Below are 26,544 nucleotides of genomic sequence, written 5' to 3'. Positions count from 1 at the left end.
CCTGTGCCCCTTTTCTGTTGAAATAAGACTGGTGTTTAAAATTTTTCTGCGAGTGCCGTGGAGGCGGGGGTTGAAACATTTGTTAAGAAGCTCCTACACAGCTCATCAGTAACTCCCGCCGCCCCCATCCCCAAATTGGAGGCACAAATCTATCCAATTCATTGTTTTCCAGGAAATACTATAAATTTATTCTGACAAGGAACTTCGACGCACTGAACTCCAAAGGTGGCGGGAATCAGGTGTCGCTGCTGAACATCATGATGGATCTGAAGAAGTGTTGCAACCACCCTTACCTCTTCCCGGTGGCTGCTATGGTATGTGGTCGCCCTGTTCGGCTTCTGGCGGTGTCGCCCGCAGTGCGCAGGGACGGGGTCTTCAAAGCGTCCAGCCAGCAATGAGGGCTTGTGTTTCACGTGGTGAACCATCCCACGGCGGGTCACTGGAAAAAAAGCAGCAGGTGCCAAGCGGTAGCGGGAAGTGTGGGCGGGAGCACCGAGGTTTGAGGCTTTTTAAAGGCAGTGAGAGAGGGGAAACATAGGAACAGGAGGCCATTCAGCCCCTCGGGCCCGCTCTGCCATTTAATTAGATCATGACTGATCTGCACTTTAACTCCTTTGCTCCATATCCCTCGCTACCCTTCTTCAACAAAAATCTATCGATCTCAATCTCGAAAGCTTCAATTGACCCCCAGCGTCCACAGCCTTTTGGGGGGGAGAGTTCCCGATTTCCACTACCCTTCGTGTGAAGAAGTGCTTCCTGACATCACCCCTGAACGGCCTGGCTCTAATTTGAAGGTTTTGCCCTCTTGTTCTGCACTCCCCTCACCAGAGAAAATAGTTTCTCTCTCTCCACCCTTTCGAATCCTTTTATTATTTTAAACACCTCAATCCGATCGTCCCTCAGCCTTCTACACTTGAGGGAATACAAGTCTAGTCTATGCAACCTGTCCTCATAATTTAATCCTTTTAGCCTCCGGGTATCATTCTGGTGAATCTGCTGCACCCACTCCAAGGCCAGTACATCCTTCCTGAGGTGTGGGACCCAGAACTGAATGCAGTGCCCCAGAGGGAGCAAGGAGACGGAGAGCAGTGCCGATGGGACTGAAGGTTCTGCCATGAATGGGTAGAGCAGAGGGAGTTGCAGGAGGCCAGAGTGGGAGGATTGAAGAGCACGGGCTGACATGTGATGCTGGGGAGGTGACGGATATATGGTGGGGGGGGGGGGGGGAGAGTGTGGATGGCTTGTTTATGAATCCAGTGCATTGGGGCCAGGAAGTCAATGCAGGTCAACAAATGATGAGCAGGGGGGTGTGGGTGGTGTGCTTAGTGCAGGATAACATGTGGGCGGTAGAGCTTTGGATAGAGGCTAATATGCGCACAGCAAAGTCCCTCAAACAGCAATGAGATCATGACCAGATAATCTCTTTTTAATGATGTTGGTTGAGGGATAAATATTGGCCCAGGACACCGGGGAGAACTCCCCTGCTCTTCGTCCAATAGTGGCCGTGGGATCTTTTACATCCACCTGAGAGGGCAGACGGGGCTTCAGTTTAGCGTCTCATCTGAAAATTGCCACCTCTGACAGTGCAGCGCTCCCTCAGTACCGCACTGGGAGTGTCCGCCTGGATTTTGTGCTCAAGTCTCTGGAGTGGGGCTCGGACCCACGAGACAAGAGTGCTACCCACTGAGCCATGGCTGACCGTTAGTGTTTGTAAAGGATGCAACACAGGAGGACAAGGGAGGAGAGCGCTCGAGTCTTGTCTTCCTCTCTTTAGCCCCAACAGGGAGGTCGATCAGCTGCCTTGCTACTGGGACCGTTTCCTCCAATAACCGCCTGTAATTTGCCCAGAGAGGGTGTAAGTGGGTGGTCCAGAGTGACCCACTGTTCCTCTCCTGATGGTTAGGTGCGGAGTCTCTGTTGAGCACTTCTGTTTGAATGAAACAGCAAAGAAGGCGGCTATTCAAAGCTATCTCCCCCTCTGGTTCATTTGCCAACTACCTTAAATCTGTGACCTCTGGTTACCCCCCTCCCCCCTGCCAGTGGAAACAGTTTCTCCTTATTTGCTCTATCAAAACCCTTTGTACGTACTCTATGATTAACACAGACATTCAGTTCCTGGTCTTTGCCAAGTTCGCTATTACAGTGATGGGAGCAGTGCAGTTGGTCTTTGCATCCCTGGGCTCGAGAGAAAACTAATCAGGATTCTCACTGTTTACATGCCAGGGCATCAGCTATTCTCCCCACCCCACTCCCCTCTCCCGGGCTACTCAGTAGTGAGGAGAAAAATCAGCCACAGTTCCTGCTTCTTGTTACTATCTGGTGATCTTGCTGGAAGGGTGCCCGTGTGTGGGTGCCGGGTGAGCACAAGGTCAAGCTCAGCTGTGATGCCCCTCACAAACAAATAGCCACCCCTCTCTTCCCCCACCCCCACCCACCCAATCCCCCATGCTCACTATCCAGGCCGATGCATGAAGATTGGGCGCCTGCACGAGCCATCAGAACCCACGTTCATACTCTAACACCCTTCAAGTGTCAGCCGTGGGGAGCACTCTGGCCTCTGAGTCGGTAGGTTGTGGGTTCCAGTCCCACTCCAGACACTTGAGCACAAAAATCTAGGCTGACACTCCCAGGGCCAGTACTGAGGGAGTGCTGCACTGTCAGAGGTGCAGATGAGACATTAAACCCGAGGCCCCATCTGCTCTCTCAGATGGACGTAAAAGGTCCCACGGCCATTATTTTGAAGAAGAGCAGGGGAATTCTATCCAATATTTATCCCTCAATCAACATCACTAAAACCGATTATCTGGTCATTATCGCGTTGCTGTTTGTGGGAGCTTGTGTGCAAATTGGCTGCCACGTTTCCAATATTACAACACTTCAAAAAGTACTTCATTGGCTGTAAAGCACTTGGGATGTCTGGTGGTCGTGAAAGGCGCTATAGAAATGCAAGTCTTTCTTTAGAGGAGGGGATCGAATTGGAGGAAGGGGGGGCAGGAGACAGAGAGAACGTGTTGTCTGGGAACCTGTATTGAAAGGCGCTGGTAATAAGGCATAGTGCGTATTGACAATTCTGCCGATTGCTGCTGTTGTACCTCGACACTGTCGTGGTCAGAGGACTGTTGTGAGTGTCTGCTGCACCGTCTCTCTCTGCCATAGGAGTCTGCAAAGTTACCGAACGGTGCGTATGAAGGCAGCGGGCTGATCAAGTCCTCCGGGAAGCTAACACTCCTCCAGAAGATGCTGAGGAAGCTGAAAGTCCAGGGCCACAGAGTGCTGATATTTTCTCAGGTACGGTACTCCCAGGACCACAGAATGCTGTTATTTTCTTAGGTGTCCCCTACTCTCAGCACCATCCACTTGGTTCATCTACAGATCTCTGAATGAACTGGACGGCCAAAGTCTGTTTACAGCTCCGGGCTTGCATGTTCGTAGCGGGGGTGGGGGCGTGCATGTTCGTGTAGAGGTGCGTGCATGGGTGTAGGTTTGTGTGTGGATTATTATACTTGTTCTTGGAACGTGGCTGATGCTGACAAGGCAGTTGCCCATCCCTAGTTGCCCTGAGAGTATTAAGAGTCCACTATGTAATGTGGGGCTGGAGTCACGTGTCGGCCAGACCGGTTATGGGGGCCGGCCGGTTCCCTTTCCCTGAAGGACATTCGTGAACCAGTTAGCTTAATTATTTTCTGGCGCCAGCCTCCAAAGGACCAGATTTGTGGAACTCAATTTCACGTGGCGGGGTTCGCAGTCGTACCCGCTGGGCTGTTGGTCGGGTTGGGGCAGTGCTGTTAAGAATATGCCCTGTCCGACATGTATGAAGCCCATCTCTACGTCATCTGCAGCTGCATGCCTCTTGGGCTTCAGTTCTCTACCTAGCAGCTCTGGGATCTTTGCGGAGCCAGGAATTGGGAGAGGCAGAGAGGGGGATGATTAACGATAAATATTTTTTAAAAGAATAACGCAGATTCGATCTGGTCACTATTTCTGGAGAAACAGTGTCTAAAATAACGGCTTTACGATTTCGCCAGAAGGAACTTTCCCGCTGTGTTTATAATGTCACTAGCATACTTACCAGAGGGAATCGTCCCTGCGAGGAGTGGCTTTAAGGGGGTCTGTGAAAGTGTATTCCGAGCAACTCGCTGCTCAGAAACCTACCAAGTGTGACCTTCACTTAACGTGCGGCTTAAAGCGTGCGCCCCCTCCCCGCCAATACGGTGCTCGTTCAGTACGGCCCTGGAGGTCAGCCTGGGTTGTGTGATTGAGTCTTTGGTTGGCACACCCATTAAAGCACCAGGCAAAAGAATTTGACACTAACGCAGTAACCCTAGGCGTGCTGATACTTACACAGCTGAGTTTCAAGGCACGTTCTCGTGTAGTTTTTTTTCGTAAACTGGACTGTGTTGCGGAAGCTTCCACCAAACCGGTAAACCGCCCTGTCGCTGGCTTCCCCTTTTTTCAGATGACTAAAATGTTGGACCTGTTGGAAGACTTCATGGACTTCGAGGGCTACAAGTACGAAAGGATCGATGGGAGTGTCACCGGCGCAATGAGGCAGGATGCCATTGATCGATTCAATGGTGAGTGCCACAGGAGCCGAGTTTGAATCTATTTCTGAGGCGGGGTTACTCGTAATTTCCCCTCTCCCCCCTCCATCTCCGCCCCCGCCCTCCGCTCCTGCCTCTCCCTCACGCTCGCTCTGTTTGTCCTTTTCTCAGCGCCGGGTGCTGTGCAGTTCTGCTTCCTGCTCTCGACCAGAGCCGGGGGGCTGGGGATTAACTTGGCCACAGCCGACACTGTCGTCATCTTCGACTCGGACTGGAACCCTCACAACGACATCCAGGTACGGAACGGGGGAGGGGTGAGGATAATATCCGGGGGTGAATGGGGGAGGAGCGGGGTGGGGATAATATCCGGGGGGGGGGTGAATGGGGGAGGAGCGGGGTGGGGATAATATCCGGGGGGGGTGAATGGGGGAGGGGCGGGGTGGTGATAATATTGGGGGGTGAATGGGGAGGAGCGGGGTGGGGATAATATCCGGGGGGTGAATGGGGGAGGAGCGGGGTGGTGATAATATCCGGGGGGTGAATGGGGAGGAGCGGGGTGGGGATAATATCCGGGGGGTGAATGGGGGAGGAGCGGGGTGGTGATAATATCCGGGGGGTGAATGGGGAGGAGCGGGGTGGGGATAATATCCGGGGGGGTGAATGGGGGAGGAGCGGGGTGGGGATAATATCCGGGGGGGTGAATGGGGGAGGAGCGGGGTGGGGATAATATCCGGGGGGTGAATGGGGGAGGAGCGGGGTGGTGATAATATCCGGGGGGGTGAATGGGGGAGGAGCGGGGTGGGGATAATATCCGGGGGGTGAATGGGGGAGGAGCGGGGTGGGGATAATATCCGGGGGGGGGTGAATGGGGGAGGAGCGGGGTGGGGATAATATCCGGGGGGGGGTGAATGGGGGAGGAGCGGGGTGGGGATAATATCCGGGGGGTGAATGGGGGAGGAGCGGGGTGGGGATAATATCCGGGGGGGGGTGAATGGGGGAGGAGCGGGGTGGGGATAATATCCGGGGGGGGTGAATGGGGGAGGAGCGGGGTGGGGATAATATCCGGGGGGGGGTGAATGGGGGAGGAGCGGGGTGGGGATAATATCCGGGGGGTGAATGGGGGAGGAGCGGGGTGGGGATAATATCCGGGGGGGGGTGAATGGGGGAGGAGCGGGGTGGGGATAATATCCGGGGGGGGCGAATGGGGGAGGAGCGGGGTGGGGATAATATCCGGGGGGGGCGAATGGGGGAGGAGCGGGGTGGGGATAATATCCGGGGGGTGGTGAATGGGGGAGGAGCGGGGTGGGGATAATATCCGGGGGGTGGTGAATGGGGGAGGAGCGGGGTGGGGATAATATCCGGGGGCGGGGGTGGTGAATGGGGTAGGTGCGGGGTGGGGATAATATCCGGGGGGGGGGGGTGGTGAATGGGGGAGGTGCGGGGTGGGGATAATATCCGGGGGGGGGGGGGTGGTGACTGGGGGAGGTGCGGGGTGGGGATAATATCCGGGGGGGGGTGGGTGAATGGGGGAGGAGCGGGGTGGTGATAATATCCGGGGGGTGAATGGGGGAGGAGCGGGGTGGGGATAATATCCGGGGGGTGAATGGGGGAGGAGCGGGGTGGGGATAATATCCGGGGGGTGAATGGGGGAGGAGCGGGGTGGGGATAATATCCGGGGGGGTGAATGAGGGAGGAGCGGGGTGGGGATAATATCCGGGGGGTGAATGGGGGAGGAGCGGGGTGGGGATAATATCCGGGGGGTGAATGGGGGAGGAGCGGGGTGGGGATAATATCCGGGGGGGTGAATGAGGGAGGAGCGGGGTGGGGATAATATCCGGGGGGTGAATGGGGGAGGAGCGGGGTGGGGATAATATCCGGGGGGTGAATGGGGGAGGAGCGGGGTGGGGATAATATCCGGGGGGGTGAATGGGGGAGGAGCGGGGTGGGGATAATATCCGGGGGGTGAATGGGGGAGGAGCGGGGTGGGGATAATATCCGGGGGGGTGAATGAGGGAGGAGCGGGGTGGGGATAATATCCGGGGGGTGAATGGGGGAGGAGCGGGGTGGGGATAATATCCGGGGGGTGAATGGGGGAGGAGCGGGGTGGGGATAATATCCGGGGGGTGAATGGGGAGGAGCGGGGTGGGGATAATATCCGGGGGGTGAATGGGGGAGGAGCGGGGTGGGGATAATATCCGGGGGGGTGGAGCGGGGTGGGGATAATATCCGGGGGGGGGGTGAATGGGGGAGGGGCGGGGTGGTGATAATATCCGGGGGGTGAATGGGGGAGGAGCGGGGTGGGGATAATATCCGGGGGGTGAATGGGGGAGGAGCGGGGTGGGGATAATATCCGGGGGGTGAATGGGGGAGGAGCGGGGTGGGGATAATATCCGGGGGGTGAATGGGGGAGGAGCGGGGTGGGGATAATATCCGGGGGGGGTGAATGGGGGAGGGGCGGGTGGGGATAATATCCGGGGGTGAATGGGGGAGGGGTGGGGATAATATTGGGGGGTGAATGGGGGAGGAGCGGGGTGGGGATAATATCCGGGGGGTGAATGGGGGAGGGGCGGGGTGGGGATAATATCCGGGGGGGGGGGGTGGTGGTGAATGGGGGAGGAGCGGGATGGGGATAATATCCGGGGGGTGAATGGGGGAGGAGCGGGGTGGGGATAATATCCGGGGGGGGGGGGTGAATGGGGGAGGAGCGGGGTGGGGATAATATCCGGGGGGGTGAATGGGGGAGGAGCGGGGTGGTGATAATATCCGGTGGGGGGGGTGAATGGGGGAGGAGCGGGGTGGGGATAATATCCGGGGGGTGAATGGGGGAGGAGCGGGGTGGGGATAATATCCGGGGGGTGAATGGGGGAGGAGCGGGGTGGGGATAATATCCGGGGGGGTGAATGAGGGAGGAGCGGGGTGGGGATAATATCCGGGCGGTGAATGGGGGAGGAGCGGGGTGGGGATAATATCCGGGGGGGTGAATGGGGGAGGAGCGGGGTGGGGATAATATCCGGGGGGTGAATGGGGGAGGAGCGGGGTGGGGATAATATCCGGGGGGGTGAATGAGGGAGGAGCGGGGTGGGGATAATATCCGGGGGGTGAATGGGGGAGGAGCGGGGTGGGGATAATATCCGGGGGGGTGAATAAGGGAGGAGCGGGGTGGGGATAATATCCGGGGGATGAATGGGGAGGAGCGGGGTGGTGATAATATCCGGTGGGGGGGGTGAATGGGGGAGGAGCGGGGTGGGGATAATATCCGGGGGGTGAATGGGGGAGGAGCGGGGTGGGGATAATATCCGGGGGGTGAATGGGGGAGGAGCGGGTTGGAGATAATATCCGGGGGGGGGTGAATGGGGGAGGAGCGGGGTGGGGATAATATCCGGGGGGTGAATGGGGGAGGAGCGGGGTGGGGATAATATCCGGGGGGGGTGAATGGGGGAGGTGCGGGGTGGGGATAATATCCGGGGGGTGAATGGGGGAGGGGTGGGGTGGGGATAATATCCGGGGGGATGAATGGGGGAGGGGTGGGGTGAGGGTAAATGACAGCGAGCTAAACAACAGCAGAGGCTGCTGGAGCCAGGCCCAGTCCAGGTTTCACCCCACCTCCACTCGCCAGCAAGGGCAACTGGACAGAGAGCAGTAGGGGGGAACTTGACGGGTCTCTCCCCTCCTTTGCTGAAGGACAATTTTAGCAAGGGTGGTAGAGTACAAAGAACCCTCGGCGGGCACGTGGGACTTGACAATATGACACACACAGCTCTTCCACTGCCCTTGTATTTCTTGTCCTCTGACCTGTGCTGTTTGAATCTTGTGGGGCAGCGAGGTTTGGCAAGGGCTGTCTTTAGCCCTGTTGCTTAACTGCTGGATGAATCAGCCCACCGAAACACGTTAGCAGCAGCAAATCGAAATAATCTGCCCTTTAGTGGAGAGGAAGGTTTCAACTTTATATGTGGCCTCCGAGGCATTATGGAACGGTCCTGAATTACAGGAACTCGACTGCGGCCCTAGTCTGAGATCAGGAAGGATGTATTGGCTTTGGAGGGGGTGCAGCGCAGATTCACCAGAATGATACCGGGGTTAAATTGAGAGGACAGGTTGCACAGACCAGGCTTGTATTCCCTCGAGTATAGAAGATTAAGGGGGGATCTAATCACGGTGTTTAAGGTGATTAAAGGATTCGATTGGGTAGATGGAGTGAAACTATTTCCTCCAGTGGGGGGAGTCCAGAACAAAGGGGCATAAACTTAAAGTTAGAGCCAGGTCGTTCAGGGGTGATGTCAGGAAGCACTTCTTCACACAAAGGGTAGTGGAAATCTGGAAGTCTCTTTCCCCTCCGCACCCCCCAAAAAAAATGGTGCGGATGCTGGGGGTGAATTGAAAATTTCAAGACTGAGGTTGATAGATTTTTGTTGGGTATGAGTCTCGAGGGATATCGAGCAAAGGTGGGTAAATGAGGTACAGATCAACCACGATCTAATTGAATGGCGAAGCAGGCTGGAGGGGCTGAATGGCCTCCTCGTGTTCCTAGAATGTCTGGTTGATTTTGAACGTTGCTGCAGTCTGTCCCGCGTCATCCCCATGACTTTGGTGCCCTTTTCGTACTTCAGGCCTTCAGCAGAGCCCACCGTATCGGTCAAGCGAACAAAGTGATGATCTACCGCTTCGTCACTCGGGCCTCCGTGGAGGAGAGAATCACGCAAGTGGCCAAGCGCAAGATGATGCTCACTCACTTGGTGGTCCGGCCCGGCCTGGGCTCCAAGACCGGGAGCATGTCCAAGCAGGAGCTGGACGATATCCTCAAGTTCGGCACGGAGGAGCTCTTTAAAGGAGACATCGAAGGTAAGAAGATCGAAGGGGAATCGAACCTTGGTCACAGAGCTGGAGCTGGTCAGTGCGAAAGGGAGGAACTGTTCTGTCCCTCTAGAAGTGGAGTTAATTTCTAGAGGAATAGAATAGAGCCTTGGTTGACCACACTTGGAGTACGGTGCACAGTTCTGGTCTCCATATTACACAAAAGGATATAGAGGCACTGGAGAAGGTGCCAAAAAGATTTACTAGAACGACACCAGAACGGAGAGGGTATAACTATCAGGAAAGACTAAACAGGCTGGGGCTCTTTTCTCCAGAAAAGAGAAGGCTGAGGGGGTGACCTGATAGAGGTCTTTAAAATGATGAAGGGGATTCGATAGGGTCGACGTAGAGAAGATGTTTCCACTTGTGGGGGAGTCTAAAACTAGATGCCATAAATATAGGATAGACACTAATAAATCCAATAAGGAATTCAGGAGAAGCCTCTCTACCCACAGAGTGGTGAGAATGTGGAACTCGCCACCACAGGGAGTGGTTGAGGCGAATAACAGAGATGCATTTAAGGGGAAGCTAGATAAACACATGAGGGCGAAAGGAATAGAAGGATATGTTGATGGGGTGAGATGAAGGAGGGTGGGAGGAGGCTTGTGTGGAGCACAAACAGCCTGCTTCTGTGCTGTGAAATTCTGTGTAACTGGAGCAGGAAAACAGTAAGAAACAGCAGTGGGTGGGAGCCGGTAATGGGAGGCGCTCTGAGATTACTCAAGCTGTCGGGGTTTTCTTTTTGCTATCGTGCTGAGTGTTTTGTTTTGCAAAATCTGCAACTATCTTCTTACTCCCCTAGGCAGCTGAGTCTCTCTCGAGCGAGCGAGCGAGAGAGAGAAATAAAAAACATGGTGTGTATGGATAAGTTCTGTACTTGGTGGGCTGGAGTCGGGAAGAGGGTCCATGAACCAGTTCTTCTTTCAGAATACATTTCCATGTTTACCACCCCCCCCCCCCCCCCACTCCCACAATCATTCCTGAAAACGCGAATCCTCGGGTGGCGCTCACCTTTCCCTCCCAATGTGTTTCCAGGCGATAACCGGGATGAAGACAGCAGCGTTATCCACTACGACGGGGCTGCCATCGATCGACTGCTGGACAGGGACCAAAACGCGACAGAAGACACGGATATGCAGAGCATGAACGAGTACCTCACCTCCTTCAAAGTGGCCCAGTATGTCGTCCGGGAGGAGGACAAGGTAAGCGAGGCTGGCTGAATTAAGTGGACCATTTTGGAAAACGCAGGCGTAACGTCTAATCTAAAGCTTGCATCACGAGTGCTGTAACTCGGCCTACCCGTCAGCGGTACTGCTTCCCAGCGAGATAACATTCCTCTGTTTATCCATCTGAACGTCGCGCTGCTAGCACATGTTTGTCACAATGCAACTGTCTTTTCTGACCCACTGAACTATAGACAGCTAAAACTCATTTTATAACACAACAGAGCAAAAAAAGCAAAATACTGCCGTTGCTGGAAATCTGAAGTAAAAACAGAAAATGCCAAAATATCCAGGATCTGTGGAGAGAGAAACAGTGTTAATGTTTCAGGTCGGTGAGCTCTGACGAAAGGTCATCGACCTGAAACCCCATTTAGACTCACATATTCCAAGCAGTATGTGACCTCCTTATTCCTGCTACCAAAATGCACCGCCTCACACTTGTCTGTCTTGAAATTCATTTGCCGTTTACACGCCCATTTCTGCAAGTTTATTACCGTCCTCTTGTATTTTGTCGCGGTCCTCCTCAGTATTAACTCTACCCCCAAGTTGGTGTCATCTGCAATTTTTGAAACTGTAATTCTTAACTCTTCTCAATTTTTGAAAAAATTCTCATCCTGGTTTTCAAGTCCTTCCATGGCCTCACCCCTCCCTATCACTGTAACCTCCTCCAGCCCCACAACCCCCCTGAGATCTCTGCGCTCCTCTAATTCTGGCCTCTTGAGGATCCCCCATTTTAATCGCTCCACCATTGGCGGCCGTGCCTTCAGCTGCCCAGGCCCTAAGCTCCGGAATTCCCTCCCCAAAACCTCTCTGCCTCTCTCTCCTCCTTTAAGACACTCCTTAAAACCTCCCTCTTTGACCAAGCTTTTTCTCATCTGCTCTAATGTCTCCTTGTGTGGCTCGGTGTCAAGTTTAGTTTGATAACGCTCCTGTGAAGCACCTTGGGGCGTTTTACTACGTTAAAGGCGCTAGATTTACTTGTACTTCTTGCAATCTAGTATACTGTATTTGCTGCTCACGATGCGGTCTTCCCTACATTGGGGAGACCAAACGCAGATTGGGTGACCGCTTTGCGGAACTCCTCCGTTCAGCCTGTAAGGGTGACCCCGAGCATCCGGCCGCCTGTCACTTTAATTCTCCGCTCCACTCCCAGTCAGACACCTCCGTCCGTGGCCTCTTACACTGTTCCAATGAAGCTCAACGTAAGCTCGAGGAACAGCACCTCATCTTTCGATTAGGCACTTTACAACCTTCTGGACTCGACATCGAGTTCAACAATTTCAGATCTTAACCTCTGCCCCTATCTTTTTTTTTAATCTCTCATATGGCAGCTGTCGATCATTCTGCCAGTGTCATTTACACTTCATCTAGAGCCATCTGTTTGTTTCTTAACTTGTCCCATTACCATTTCCTTTTGCCTCGCACCATCATCCCTTTTGTCCCTTAATCTCTCCTGCCCTCCACCCTATCACAGACCTTCCCTTTTGTTCTTTCCTCCCCTCCCCTCCCCCCTGTCCCGGCCCCTGCACTCGCTTAAAAACCTGTTCCATTTCCAGCTTTTTCCAGTTCTGACGAAGGGTCATCGACCTGAAACATTAGCTCTGTTTCCCTCTCTACAGATGCTGCCTGACCTGTTGAGTATTTCCAACATTTTCTGTTTTTATTCTATATAAATACAAGTTGTTGTTTTTGTTCTCATGAATGGTTAATGAGGTAATGTCAACTATACTTCCGTAACCACTGCAGAATCAATCTTCAATATACGTGTGTATATATTTCATATTAAGGACAGCTTACTATGAGCTATTCTACCTGGTACACCTATCCGTACGAGAGCCATTGCAGACCGTCTTGACGTCTGCAAACACTTGGTTCCCACGGAGGCGCTTGTGATTGACCAGCTCCGACACTTGCTAACGGAGACGGGGGTTTGTTTGTTTTTTTCTGCGCACCTGCAGGAAGAGGAGATCGAGAGGGAGATTATCAAGCAAGAGGAGAACGTGGACCCCGACTACTGGGAGAAGCTGCTGCGGCACCACTACGAGCAGCAGCAGGAGGACCTGGCGCGCAACCTGGGCAAGGGCAAGCGGGTCCGCAAGCAGGTCAACTACAACGACGCCGCCCAGGAGGATCAAGGTAAGCGGCAGCGCCGTCCGCCTCTGGGCCGAGCGACCACCGGATCGGGGGCTGGCAAGGAACGGGCGGAAAATGCTGAGCTGGGAGACCAGAGCTGAGATCCCAGTCTAAATGTGTCATTCAACTCTTCTCCTCCCCACCAGCCATACAATGGTAGAGTTTTACAGCACGGGCGGAAGAGGCCATTCGGCCTATCGTCTGCCTGTGCCACCTCTTTGAAAGAACTGCCCCTTTTAGTCCCATTCCCCTGCCCTTTTCCCCGTACCCTTTTACATTTTCTTTTTCAAATATTTCTCCGCTTCCCTTTTAAAAAGCTATTCCAGATTCTAATTCCTGCACAGTTTCTTAAAAAAAAAAAAAAAAAAAAAAAAAAAAAAATCTCCCCCTTTGTTCCTTTGGTGATGATCTTAAATTGAGGCCCTCTAGTTATTGAATCCCTGACCGGTGGAAATAGTTCTTCCCGATTCACTTTTATCAAAACATCTCATATTTCTCAACACCTCCATCGGACCTCCTCTTAACCTTCTCTGTTCGAATTAAAAGAATTCCAGTTTCTCGAGTCTCTCCTCCCAACTAAAGCCTCTCATTTCTGGGATCATAGAATGATACAGCGAAGAGGCCATTCCACCCATCGTGCCTGTGCCGGCTCTTTGAATGAGCTCGCCAATTAATCCCACTGAACCCCGCTCTTTTCCCCACAGCCCTGTACATTTTTCCTTTTCAAGTATTTATCCAATTCCCCCTTTTGAAAGTTACTATTGACTCCGCTTCCACCGCCCTTTCAGGCAGCGCACTCCAGATCATAACTCGCTGCAGTAAAATAATTTCCTCATCTCCCCTCTGGTTCTTTTGCCAATTACTTCAAATCCGCATCCTCTGGTTACCGCCCCTCCCGCCAGTGGAAAGCTCCCCTTATTTACTTAATGAATTTCTTCTCCACCACCATGACATCCTTCCTAAAGTAAGACGCCATCGCTAGACACCATATTCTTCCTGCCGCCTAACAGCCTGACCCTCTTAGCGGAGTGAACGTGCCCACCTTTATTGTGTTTCGGGAAAATTGGTTGGGAATGCCCGTCGTTTTCCACATTGCTCGAGCAAGCACCACGGGTTCCTGCTGGGCCAGCCTGGGCTGCCAACTGAGCACTCCCAACTGTCCGATCTGCAGAGCCCACGGTAGGTGCAAAGCTGACAACGCACCCCCTTTTTAGTTATAAGTTTGAGTCGTAACTTAGCTTACTCTCCAAGATCTCTGCGCTCCTCCAATTCTGGCCTCTTGCGTGTCCCCGATTTCCATCGCTCCACCATTGGCAGCCGTGCCTTCAGCTGCCTGGACCCGAAGCTCTGGAATTCCCTCCCTAAACCTCTCCGCCTCTCTCTCTCCTCCTTTAAGACACTCCTTAAAACCTACCTCTTTGACCAAGCTTTTGGTCACTTGCCCTAATGTGGCAGTGTCAAATTTTGTTTGATAACGCGCCTTGGGATGTTCTTCTACTACATTAAAGGCGCTGTATAAATGCAAGTTGTTGTTGGTGTAAAGGTGTAAATCTGATGGGCTTTGTCTGCAGTTGACTCAAATTCTAATAAAGAAAGTACTTGCATTTCTATAGCGCCCTTCACGACCACCGGATGTCTCAAAGCACTTTACAGCCAATGAAGTACTTTTTGAAGTGTGGTCACTGTTGTAAATGTAGGGAAACGCCACTTTTCACACAGCAAGGTCCTGCAAACAGCAATGTGGTAAATGGCCAGATCCTCTGTTTTTTTAGTGATATTGGGGGCCTCAAAGTGCAGTAGTCCATTGCTCGGTCAGGGGAGGTCCAGCTGCAGTCGCCCCTGCCCCATTGCAGCAAGAGGATGCAGGATTGACTGGGCACAAGGGTAGCCTGAGCTTTCCGTGCGATGGGTAAAGAAGGATACACAAACCGCACCAGTCATTCACAACTCCATCAACAAGAAGAATCGGACAAAGGAATCCCTTCGGAGGAAGAGCTACAACTGTGTATGCAGCTTATAATTCTCTCCCAACTCCAGTGCCGTACTGAGGGAGGGCTGCACTGTCGGAGGTGCCGTCTTTCGGATGAGACGTTAAACCGAGGCCCCGTCTGCTCTCTTAGGTGGATGTAGAAGATCCCACGGCCACTATTGGAAGAAGAGCAGGGGAGTGCTCCCTGGTGTCCTGGGGCCAATATTTACCCCACGACCAACATCACTAAAGCAGATTATCTGGTCATTTATCTCATTGCTGTTTGTGGGAGTTTGCAGTGCCGCAAATTGGCTGCCACGTTTCCTACATTACAACAATGACTACACTTCAAATGTACTTAATGGTCTGTAAAGCGCTTTGGGACACCCTTAGGTGAAAGGTGCTATGTAAATGCGAGTTCTTTGTTTATTCCAACGTGTCAGGACCAGTGTGAGGTGCGCACAGCAGGTGGGCGACTTACCTTGCTCACCACTGGTGGCTCCGTCTTGCTGCGGTCAAATGTTCCAGCAAAGGCGGTGCTGGAGCAGCTGTGCAGAGTGGATACAGGTCACTGATACCCACGGTTGGGTCCTTCGCTGTTTGCAGTCTTTTCCTTGGGCCCCAGTTCACAGCCTGCCAGGTATGGAGAGAGAGAGAGAAGGAACCCAGCAATGTTTGCCGAGAAGAAAAGTTTAAACTGCATGCGGTTGCTCTGAGAGTGGCTCTCAAGTGAGTCTCTTCTCCGGGTAAGCCGCCTTTGATGTATGTTACTGATGTTGCTCCGATACAGGTTGTGTGATGTGACTTTGTTACGACAGGGTGTGAGCAAGGTGGACACGCAAGACTGCTGGTGCCGGCACAGGCACGATGGGCGGAATGGCCTCCTTCCATGTTGTAACCATCTTACGATAGAAAAGGAGATGAACGCCCAAAATCTTACGCCAGTCTTGACACGGTTCTACCCATAGGCTGGGTTCGGGGAGGGGGGTGGGGGGGGGTGGTTGGGGGATGGTGTGAGGGGAGAGAAGGAAACTGTAGGAGCTAAACAAAAGCAGGGAGTGAAGGGCAGATGTTGCAGGGCTCAGCCCCCAGCGAGGAGCGACGGGTTCGTGCGCTCGATTCACGATGCCCCCTTGAATGTTGACGATTGCCACGTTCAGTGGTTCGTCCTGTGCACCCCAACGGGTGGGGAGCTGAGTTTCGCGCCACTTCCTGTGCAGCCCCCTCTTTGTGCGATCCTGCTCAATTTTAAACTCCTGGGCAGCACCAGCTTCAGATGAATTTCCGTTCATTCTGGCCGGAGTTTTAAAACGAAAAACGAATCGCCAACAAGAACATATTTCCAAGCTGGCTGACCAAGCGGTCTCCTCGATCGAAGTGCTTGGAAGCTTGCCTCGTAGCTCGAAGGAGACTTGGTGAGCACGACAACCCTGATGTGAGAAACGAAAAAGTGAAGCGCAGGCAATCTTGTGTATTTAACAAAGAAAGCAACAAGTTGAAAAGACAAGTAATAAGTGAGGTTTTCTTTTTTTTAATCCCTTCTCTTTTGTGCTGCAGAATGGCAGGATGATGTTTCAGATAACCAATCAGAATACTCGGTTGGCTCAGAGGAAGAGGACGAAGACTTTGATGAAAGGCCTGAAGGTCTCTCTTTAAATTTTGATTCCCTCGATTCTGGATCGGCAATTTGCACTTGGTTTTTTTTTTGTTTTTAAAAAAAAAAAGGGTCCGCCGATAGAAGTGACGGGCAGATGGGACAGTGTATACATTGTACTTACCCTACACGCTGCAGTGGGACTGTATATAGATTGTACTTACCCTACACGCTGCAGTGGGACTGTATATAGATTGTACTTACCCTACACGCTTGGTGGGACTGTATATAGATTGTACTTACCCTACACGCTCAGTGGGACTGTATATAGATTGTACTTGCCCTACACGCTCGGTGGGACTGTATATAGATTGTACTTACTCTACACGCTGCAGTGGGACTGTATATAGATTGTACTTGCCCTACACGCTCGGTGGGACTGTATATAGATTGTACTTACCCTACACGCTGCAGTGGGACTGTATATATAGATTGTACTTACCCTACACGCTTTGTGGGACTGTATATAGATTGTACTTACCCTACACGCTCGGTGGGACTGTATATAGATTGTACTTACCCTACACGCTGCAGTGGGACTGTATATATAGATTGTACTTACCCTACACGCTGCGGTGGGACTGTATATAGATTGTACTTACCCTACACGCTGCGGTGGGACTGTATATAGATTGTACTTACCCTACACGCTCGGTGGGACTGTATATACATTGTACTTACCCTACACGCTGCAGTGGGACTGTATATATAGATTGTACTTACCCTACACGCTCGGTGGGACTGTATATAGATTGTACTTACCCTACACGCTGCAGTGGGACTGTATATAGATTGTACTTGCCCTACACGCTCGGTGGGACTGTATATAGATTGTACTTACCCTACACGCTGCAGTGGGACTGTATATAGATTGTATTTGCCCTACACGCTGCAGTGGGACTGTATATAGATTGTACTTACCCTACACGCTTGGTGGGACTGTATATAGATTGTACTTGCCCTACCTACACGCTCGGTGGGACTGTATATAGATTGTACTTACCCTACACGCTAAGTGGGACTGTATATAGATTGTACTTACCCTACACGCTCGGTGGGACTGTATATAGATTGTACTTACCCTACACGCTTGGTGGGACTGTATATAGATTGTACTTACCCTACACGCTTGGTGGGACTGTATATAGATTGTACTTACCCTACACGCTGCAGTGGGACTGTATATAGATTGTACTTACCCTACACGCTGCAGTGGGACTGTATATAGATTGTACTTACCCTACACGCTGCAGTGGGACTGTATATAGATTGTACTTGCCCTACACGCTCGGTGGGACTGTATATAGATTGTACTTACCCTACACGCTGCAGTGGGACTGTATATAGATTGTACTTGCCCTACACGCTCGGTGGGACTGTATATAGATTGTACTTACCCTACACGCTGCAGTGGGACTGTATATAGATTGTACTTACCCTACACGCTCGGTGGGACTGTATATAGATTGTACTTACCCTACACGCTCGGTGGGACTGTATATAGATTGTACTTACCCTACACGCTGCAGTGGGACTGTATATAGATTGTACTTACCCTACACGCTGCAGTGGGACTGTATATAGATTGTACTTGCCCTACACGCTCGGTGGGACTGTATATAGATTGTACTTACCCTACACGCTCGGTGGGACTGTATATAGATTGTACTTACCCTACACGCTGCAGTGGGACTGTATATAGATTGTACTTGCCCTACACGCTCGGTGGGACTGTATATAGATTGTACTTGCCCTACACGCTCGGTGGGACTGTATATATAGATTGTACTTACCCTACACGCTGCAGTGGGACTGTATACAGATTGTACTTACCCTACACGCTGCAGTTGGGACTGTATACAGATTGTACTTGCCCTACACGCTCTGGGACTGTATATAGATTGTATTTGCCCTACCTACACGCTCGGTGGGACTGTATATAGATTGTACTTGCCCTACACGCTCTGTGGGACTGTATATAGATTGTATTTGCCCTACCTACACGCTCGGTGGGACTGTATACAGATTGTACTTGCCCTACACGCTCTGTGGGACTGTATATAGATTGTACTTGCCCTACACACTCTGTGGGACTGTATATAGATTGTATTTGCCCTACACGCTCGGTGGGACTGTATACAGATTGTACTTGCCCTACACGCTTTGTGGGACTGTATATAGATTGTATTTGCCCTACACGCTCGGTGGGACTGTATATAGATTGTACTTGCCCTACACACTCTGTGGGACTGTATACAGATTGTATTTGCCCTACACGCTTTGTGGGACTGTATATAGATTGTACTTACCCTACACGCTTTGTGGGACTGTATACAGATTGTACTTGCCCTACACGCTCGGTGGGACTGTATATAGATTGTACTTGCCCTACACGCTTTGTGGGACTGTATATAGATTGTACTTGCCCTACATGCTCTGTGGGACTGTATATAGATTATACTTGCCCTACACGCTCGGTGGGACTGTATATAGATTGTACACGCCCCATTCGCTCTGTGGGACTGTATATAGATTGTACTTGTCCTACACACTCGGTGGGACTGTATATAGATTGTACTTACTCTACACGCTCAGTGGCACTGTATATAGATTGTACTTGCCCTACACGCTCGGTGGGACTGTATACAGATTGTACTTGCCCTACACGCTCGGTGGGACTGTATATAGATTGTACTTGCCCTACATGCTCTGTGGGACTGTATATAGATTATACTTGCCCTACACGCTCGGTGGGACTGTATATAGATTGTACCTACTCTACACGCTCAGTGGGACTGCATATAGATTGTTCTTGCCCTACACGCTGCAGTAGGACTGTATATAGATTGTACTTGCCCTACACGCTCGGTGGGACTGTATATAGATTGTACTTGCTCTACACGCTAAGTGGGACTGTATATAGATTGTATTTGCTCTACACACTGCAGTGGAACTGTATATAGATTGTACTTACCCTACACGCTGCAGTGGGACTGTATATAGATTGTACATGCCCTATTCGCTCTGTGGGACTGTATATAGATTGTACTTGTCCTACACGCTCGGTGGGACTGTATATAGATTGTACTTACCCTACACGCTGCAGTGGGACTGTATATAGATTGTACATGCCCTACTCGCTCTGTGGGACTGTATATAGATTGTACTTGCCCTACACGCTCTGTTGGACTGTATATAGATTGTACTTACCCTACACGCTCAGTGGGACTGTATATAGATTGTACTTACCCTACACGCTTTGTGGGACTGTATATAGATTGTACTTACCCTACACGCTTTGTGGGACTGTATATAGATTGTACTTACCCTACACGCTTGGTGGGACTGTATATAGATTGTACTTACCCTACACGCTGCAGTGGGACTGTATATAGATTGTACTTGTCCTACACACTCGGTGGGACTGTATATAGATTGTACTTGCCCTATGCGCTCGGTGGGACTGTATATAGATTGTACTTACCCTACACGCTTGGTGGGACTGTATATAGATTGTACTTACCCTACACGCTGCAGTGGGACTGTATATAGATTGTACATGCCCTACTCGCTCTGTGGGACTGTATATAGATTGTACTTACCCTACACACTCGGTGGGACTGTATATAGATTGTACTTACCCTACATGCTCGGTGGGACTGTATATAGATTGTACTTACCCTACATGCTCGGTGGGACTGTATATAGATTGTACTTACCCTACACGCTTTGTGGGACTGTATATAGATTGTACTTGCTCTACACGCTCGGTGGGACTGTATATAGATTGTACTTACCCTACACGCTCGGTGGGACTGTATATAGATTGTACTTACCCTACACGCTCGGTGGGACTGTATATAGATTGTACTTACCCTACACGCTCTGTGGGACTGTATATAGATTGTACTTACCCTACACGCTCGGTGGGACTGTATATAGATTGTACTTGCTCTACACGCTAAGTGGGACTGTATATAGATTGTACTTACCCTACACGCTCGGTGGGACTGTATATAGATTGTACTTACCCTACACGCTCGGTGGGACTGTATATAGATTGTACTTGCTCTACACGCTAAGTGGGACTGTATATAGATTGTATTTGCTCTACACACTGCAGTGGAACTGTATATAGATTGTACTTGCCCTACACGCTGCAGTGGGACTGCATATAGATTGTACTTGTCCTACACACTCGGTGGGACTGTATATAGATTGTACTTTCCCTATGCGCTCGGTGGGACTGTATATAGATTGTACTTGCCCTACACGCTCGGTGGGACTGTATATAGATTGTACTTGCCCTACTCGCTCTGTGGGACTGTATATAGATTGTACTTACCCTACTCGCTCGGTGGGACTGTATATAGATTGTACTTGCCCTACTCGCTCTGTGGGACTGTATATAGATTGTACTTACCCTACACGCTCTGTTGGACTGTATATAGATTGTACATGCCCTATTCGCTCTGTGGGACTGTATATAGATTGTACTTACCCTACACACTCGGTGGGACTGTATATAGATTGTACTTACTCTACACGCTCAGTGGGACTGTATATAGATTGTACTTACCCTACACGCTCGGTGGGACTGTATATAGATTGTACTTGCCCTACACGCTTTGTGGGACTGTATATAGATTGTACTTACCCTACACGCTTTGTGGGACTGTATATAGATTGTACTTACCCTACACGCTCGGTGGGACTGTATATAGATTGTACTTACCCTACACGCTGCAGTGGGACTGTATATAGATTGTACTTACCCTACACGCTCGGTGGGACTGTATATAGATTGTACTTACCCTACACGCTTTGTGGGACTGTATATAGATTGTACTTACCCTACACGCTCTGTTGGACTGTATATAGATTGTACTTACCCTACACGCTGCAGTGGGACTGTATATAGATTGTATTTGCCCTATTCGCTCTGTGGGACTGTATATAGATTGTACTTACCCTACACGCTCGGTGGGACTGTATATAGATTGTACTTGCCCTACACGCTCGGTGGGACTGTATATAGATTGTACTTACTCTACACGCTCAGTGGGACTGTATATAGATTGTACTTACCCTACACACTCGGTGGGACTGTATATAGATTGTACTTACTCTACACGCTCAGTGGGACTGTATATAGATTGTACTTACCCTACACGCTGCAGTGGGACTGTATATAGATTGTACTTGCCCTACACACTCGGTGGGACTGTATATAGATTGTACTTGCCCTACACGCTCGGTGGGACTGTATACAGATTGTACTTACCCTACACGCTCAGTGGGACTGTATATAGATTGTATTTGCCCTACACGCTCGGTGGGACTGTATATAGATTGTACTTGCCCTACACGCTCGGTGGGACTGTATATAGATTGTACTTACTCTACACGCTCAGTGGGACTGTATATAGATTGTACTTACCCTACACGCTGCAGTGGGACTGTATATAGATTGTACTTGCCCTACATGCTCAGTGGGACTGTATATAGATTGTACTTGCCCTACACGCTTTGTGGGACTGTATATAGATTGTACTTGCCCTACATGCTCGGTGGGACTGTATATAGATTGTACTTACCCTACACGCTCGGTGGGACTGTATATAGATTGTACTTGCCCTACATGCTCGGTGGGACTGTATATAGATTGTACTTGCCCTACACGCTTTGTGGGACTGTATATAGATTGTACTTGCCCTACATGCTCGGTGGGACTGTATATAGATTGTACTTACCCTACACGCTTTGTGGGACTGTATATAGATTGTACTTGCCCTACACGCTCGGTGGGACTGTATATAGATTGTATTTTCCATACACGCTCGGTGGGACTGTATATAGATTGTAGTGGCCCTACATGCTAATAGAGCCATAAATGCTGGTAGAGTAAAGTTCTTCCTGTAAAAGTTTTCCTTTTTCCCTTAAGGTCGCCGGCAATCGAAGCGTCAGCTCCGGGGCGAGAAGGACAAACCGCTTCCACCATTGCTGGCTCGAGTCGGTGGGAACATCGAGGTATCTATGAGCAGCAGAGCGCGATGCAGGGCTATGGGAGTCAGATGGGCAGTCAGATTAGATTTACTTTGCACCAGCAAAGAGTCAGCACAGACGAGTTGGGCCAAATGGCCGCCTCCTGTGCTGTAAATTCCTCTGGTTTGAAGTACAATGAGCGTGACCCCTTTGTGCTGCCAAACAGACTGAGGAGGGAGGGGCGTCCTCCTGTCTCAGAGTAATGGGGAAACAGTACCGACTACTTTTCATCCCATTCCTGGTGTTAACCACATTTTCCCTGTATCTGCATTATACATAACAATTTTATTGAGACAAGGGACAATTGTTTCTGGGAGGGTGTGCGGAGGGAGGGAGTGTGAGTGCCGAGAGTGAGGGAGGGAGGGAGGGTGAAGGAGTAGTGCTGAGGTCCTGATTTAAGTTGGTTGCCAAGTGATGATAGCCTTACTCATGTGAATGAGTCACTGACTGATGTTGACTGTCTTGATTTCCTAGAAGGGGTCTTGAGAACCGGCCCCTTCCCTCATACAGGACAAACATTAAAACTGTGAGAGACTTCCTCAGGCAGACAGAAGGGAGTCTGTCCTGAAATAAACCACAGTACAGTCACTGCAGTCTCCGGCTGCAGTGTGGGGACAGGGTGGGGATGTGAAATGGGACTGAGGTCAGTGACTATTTAATGACCACTTTTGGCTTTACTGATGGCAGAAATCCCGGTTTCAGTTGAATAAAGGTAATGTGGGCGGGAGAGGGGAGCTCGGCGATGGCTGAGACAGTGCCTGGTGTGGTGCTTACCCAAACAGGGTCGGGAAAAGCTGCGATTTTCAATCTGTGCCAAGTTACCACACCCGAGGGGCAGCCCAATTGTCTTCTGAGCTCCTGGGCCAGGGCTGGGCAGAATCGGTCCGAGGTTTTAAAGTGCACGGGTGCGGGCTTTGGGCATGGGCTGTGCTGCCTCCCACAGTCTAATAAGCCGTTGCGCAAACCAAAGCGAGCGAATGTGCATCTTCCAGGCTGAAATGTCTGTACTTTGTGATCCCGCATCCCACCCCCTGACAGGTTTTAGGATTTAACACTCGTCAGAGAAAGGCCTTCCTCAATGCAGTGATGAGATGGGGGATGCCTCCTCAGGACGCCTTCAACTCCCAGTGGCTGGTCAGGGATCTGCGTGTCAAGAGCGAGAAGGAGTTCAAGTACGTCCACCCTCTTGCTTCATATTGGGAACCTTACTGTTTTGTTTCTTTAACTCGTTTATTCAGTGAGCGTTCTAAGGCCGGTGTGTTTGATCATAGGGCCTACGTGTCCCTCTTCATGAGACACTTGTGCGAGCCTGGGGCTGATGGTGCTGAGACGTTTGCGGACGGGGTCCCTCGAGAGGGTCTCTCCAGGCAGCAGGTTCTGACCAGGATAGGAGTCATGTCGCTGGTGAAGAAGAAGGTTAGCGTCAAACTGTTAGGGAAATGCATGTGGAGTAAGGTGTGACAGAAACATGACAGCGGGAATGTGTGACAGTGGGAGGGTGTGACCGAATCGTGGCATTGGGAAGATATGTCAGAACCGTGACAGTGGGAGGGTGTGACAGAATCGTGACAGTGAGAGGGTGTGACAGAATCGTGACAATGTAGGGTGTGACAATCGTGACAGTGGGAGGGTGTGACAGTAGGAGGGTGTGACAGGAGCGTGACAGTGGGAGGGTGTGACAAACGTGACAGTGGGAGGGTGTGACAGGAGTGTTATAGTGGGAAGGTGTGACGGGAGTGACAGTGGGCGGGTGTGACAGAATCGTGACATTGGGAAGGTGTGACAGGAGCGTGACATTGGGAAGGTGTGACGGGAGCGTGACAGTGGGAGGGTGTGACCGGAACGTGACAGTGGGAGGGTGCAACAGGAGCGTGACAGTGGGAAGGTGTGACAGGAACGTGACAGTGGGAGGGTGTGACAGGAGCATGACAGTGGGAGGGTGTGACCGGAGCATGACAGTGGGAGGGTGTGACAGGAGCGTGACAGTGGGAAGGTGTGACATGAGCGTGACAGTGGGAGGGTGTGACAGGAGCGTGACAGTGGGAAGGTGTGACTGGGAGGGTGCGACAGGAGCGTGACAGTGGAAGGGTGTGTCAGGACTGTGATGGTGGGAGGGTGTGACAGGAACGTGACTGGGAGGGTGCGACAGGAGCGTGACAGTGGGAGGGTGTGACAGGAGCGTGACAGTGGGAAGGTGTGACAGTGGGAGGGTGTGACAGGAGCGTGACAGTGGAAGGGTGTGTCAGGACTGTGATGGTGGGAGGGTGTGACAGGAACATGACAGTGGGAGGGTGCGACAGGAGCGTGACAGTGGGAGGGTGTGTCAGGACTGTGATGGTGGGAGGGTGTGACAGGAACGTGACAGTGGGAGGATGTGACAGTGGGCAATGTGCGACAGGATCGGGAGAGTGGGAGTGTGCGACAGGATTGGGAGGGTGCGACAGGAGCGGGAGGGTGGGAGGGTGCGACAGGATCGGGAGAGCGAGAGGGTGCGACAGTGTGAAGGTGTGACAGAATCCTGGCATTGGGAAGTAGGTTTTTTTAAAGATTGGAACAGCGCATTGACAAAAAAAGATGTCGATATGGATGTTTCTAGCTGCTGTGACTGGAGGAATCCTTCCGCCTTGGTTGGTAACGTCTGCTGACGTTCTTGTTATGTTCTGTAAGGGAATCTATCCATTTTCTGCACCAGAATCAGTCCTGCAGCATCAGAAAGAGAAAGACGCGTGAATGTTGGAGAGAGGCCCCTCAGCAGGTTGCTGGTTGTGACGGGACCGATCCTTCCTGCTTCTGTGCCTGGACCGATGGGCAGGGTAGCCTACCGGTTACTCTTCCGGATCCCCAGCCCAGGCATCATGAGTTCAGACCCCACCGTTGGCGAGTTGTGAAAGTGAATGAAATAAATCTGGTCATTTGTGGGCTGGCAGGGGGGTAAAAGTGACCGCGGATTGTCGTTAAACAGACCCCAACTGGTTCCCAAAGGGAAGGGACATGCCGCTCAGTCTCGCTTACACGTGATTCCAGTTCCACGCGATGTGGTTGACTCTTAATGAGTTCGGGGCAATTAAAGATGGGCAGTAAAAACTGCCTCGTCCTGTCTCCCACATCCCAAGAACAAATAAGATAAGGCCAGTAGGGCTCCCGAATGGGCGTGTGCCCCTCCCCCATCCTACTGTCCTGACATTCTGGCCGATCGGTAGGCCCAGAGATCGGGAACTTCGCCGCACTTCATTCTGTGCTCATCACCCCGCCATTGCCTGTGCTTCTCTGTCCCGGCCATCTTCTGACTGCCCTCGCTGCGGAATGGCTGTGGTCGGGTCGGGGGGGAGGGGGGGGACAGTGGGGTCGCTCGCTCAACTCGTGTCTCATTTGCTTTGGTGTCAAGGTGCAGGAATTTGAACACATCAATGGGAAGTGGAGCATGCCAGAGCTCATTCCAGAGGTCACCGCCGATTCCAAGAAGTCGTCCAGAGCCTCGTCCCCTGTAGTGAAGACAGCAACCACGACACCAGAGCCCAGCTGTAGCAACACTCCCTGCACTTCTAAACCAGGTACAAAGAGAGATGGCATGTGTACATCCTGACTTAGAAATATATCGGCCGATCCTTCATCGTCGCTGGGTCAAAATCCTGGAACTCGCTCCCTAACAGCACTGTGGGAGCACCTTCACCACACGGACTGCAGCGGTTCAAGAAGGCGGCTCACCACCACCTTCTCGAGGGCAACTAGGGATGGGCAATAAATGCTGGCCTTGCCAACGACGCCCAGATCCCATAAGCGAATTTAAAAAAAACACAGCAGTACTGCCCCTGACTGTAGGTCAGTTAGCACAGGGGTGATGGGTGAACGGGACTCGGTGCGAGTTAGGACACGGGGCAGCCGAGTTTTGGATGAGCTCGAGTTTACGGAGGGTGAAAGATGGGAGGCCGGCCTGGAGTGCGTTGGAATAGTCGAGTCTAGAGATAACAAAGGCATGGATGAGGGTTTCAGCAGCAGATGAGCTGAGGCAGGGGCGGAGACTGGCGACGTTGCGAAGGTGGCAGTAGGCGGTCTTAGTGATGAACTTATCCACATATCCGCTCCATCTCTTGGTCAAATATGACACCAAGGTTGCGAATAGTCTGGTTC

At 51.5% G+C, this 26,544-nt stretch overlaps 1 protein-coding gene across 1 annotated transcript in view; it reads left to right on the top strand.

Annotated features, from left to right (window-relative positions):
• Window positions 1-26,544, top strand: part of LOC147090497 (ATP-dependent chromatin remodeler CHD3-like) — a 136,317-nt gene that overhangs the window by 79,819 nt on the left and 29,954 nt on the right. The window contains 12 exon segments of the mRNA XM_085977262.1: window positions 173-314; window positions 3,157-3,288; window positions 4,457-4,574; window positions 4,713-4,837; window positions 9,149-9,380; window positions 10,428-10,594; window positions 12,574-12,751; window positions 16,275-16,361; window positions 22,316-22,401; window positions 23,455-23,588; window positions 23,688-23,832; window positions 25,802-25,967. Of these exon segments, the coding sequence (XP_085833388.1) occupies window positions 173-314; window positions 3,157-3,288; window positions 4,457-4,574; window positions 4,713-4,837; window positions 9,149-9,380; window positions 10,428-10,594; window positions 12,574-12,751; window positions 16,275-16,361; window positions 22,316-22,401; window positions 23,455-23,588; window positions 23,688-23,832; window positions 25,802-25,967 (1,712 nt within the window).

The sequence above is a fragment of the Somniosus microcephalus genome, unplaced genomic scaffold, assembly GCF_052327205.1.
Source record: "Somniosus microcephalus isolate GS21.2 unplaced genomic scaffold, FLI_Smic_1.0 unresolved_chr4, whole genome shotgun sequence".
NCBI lineage: Eukaryota > Metazoa > Chordata > Chondrichthyes > Squaliformes > Somniosidae > Somniosus > Somniosus microcephalus.
The sequence above is the reverse complement of the archived record's forward strand: the minus strand, read 5'-3'. Positions and strand labels throughout refer to the sequence as shown.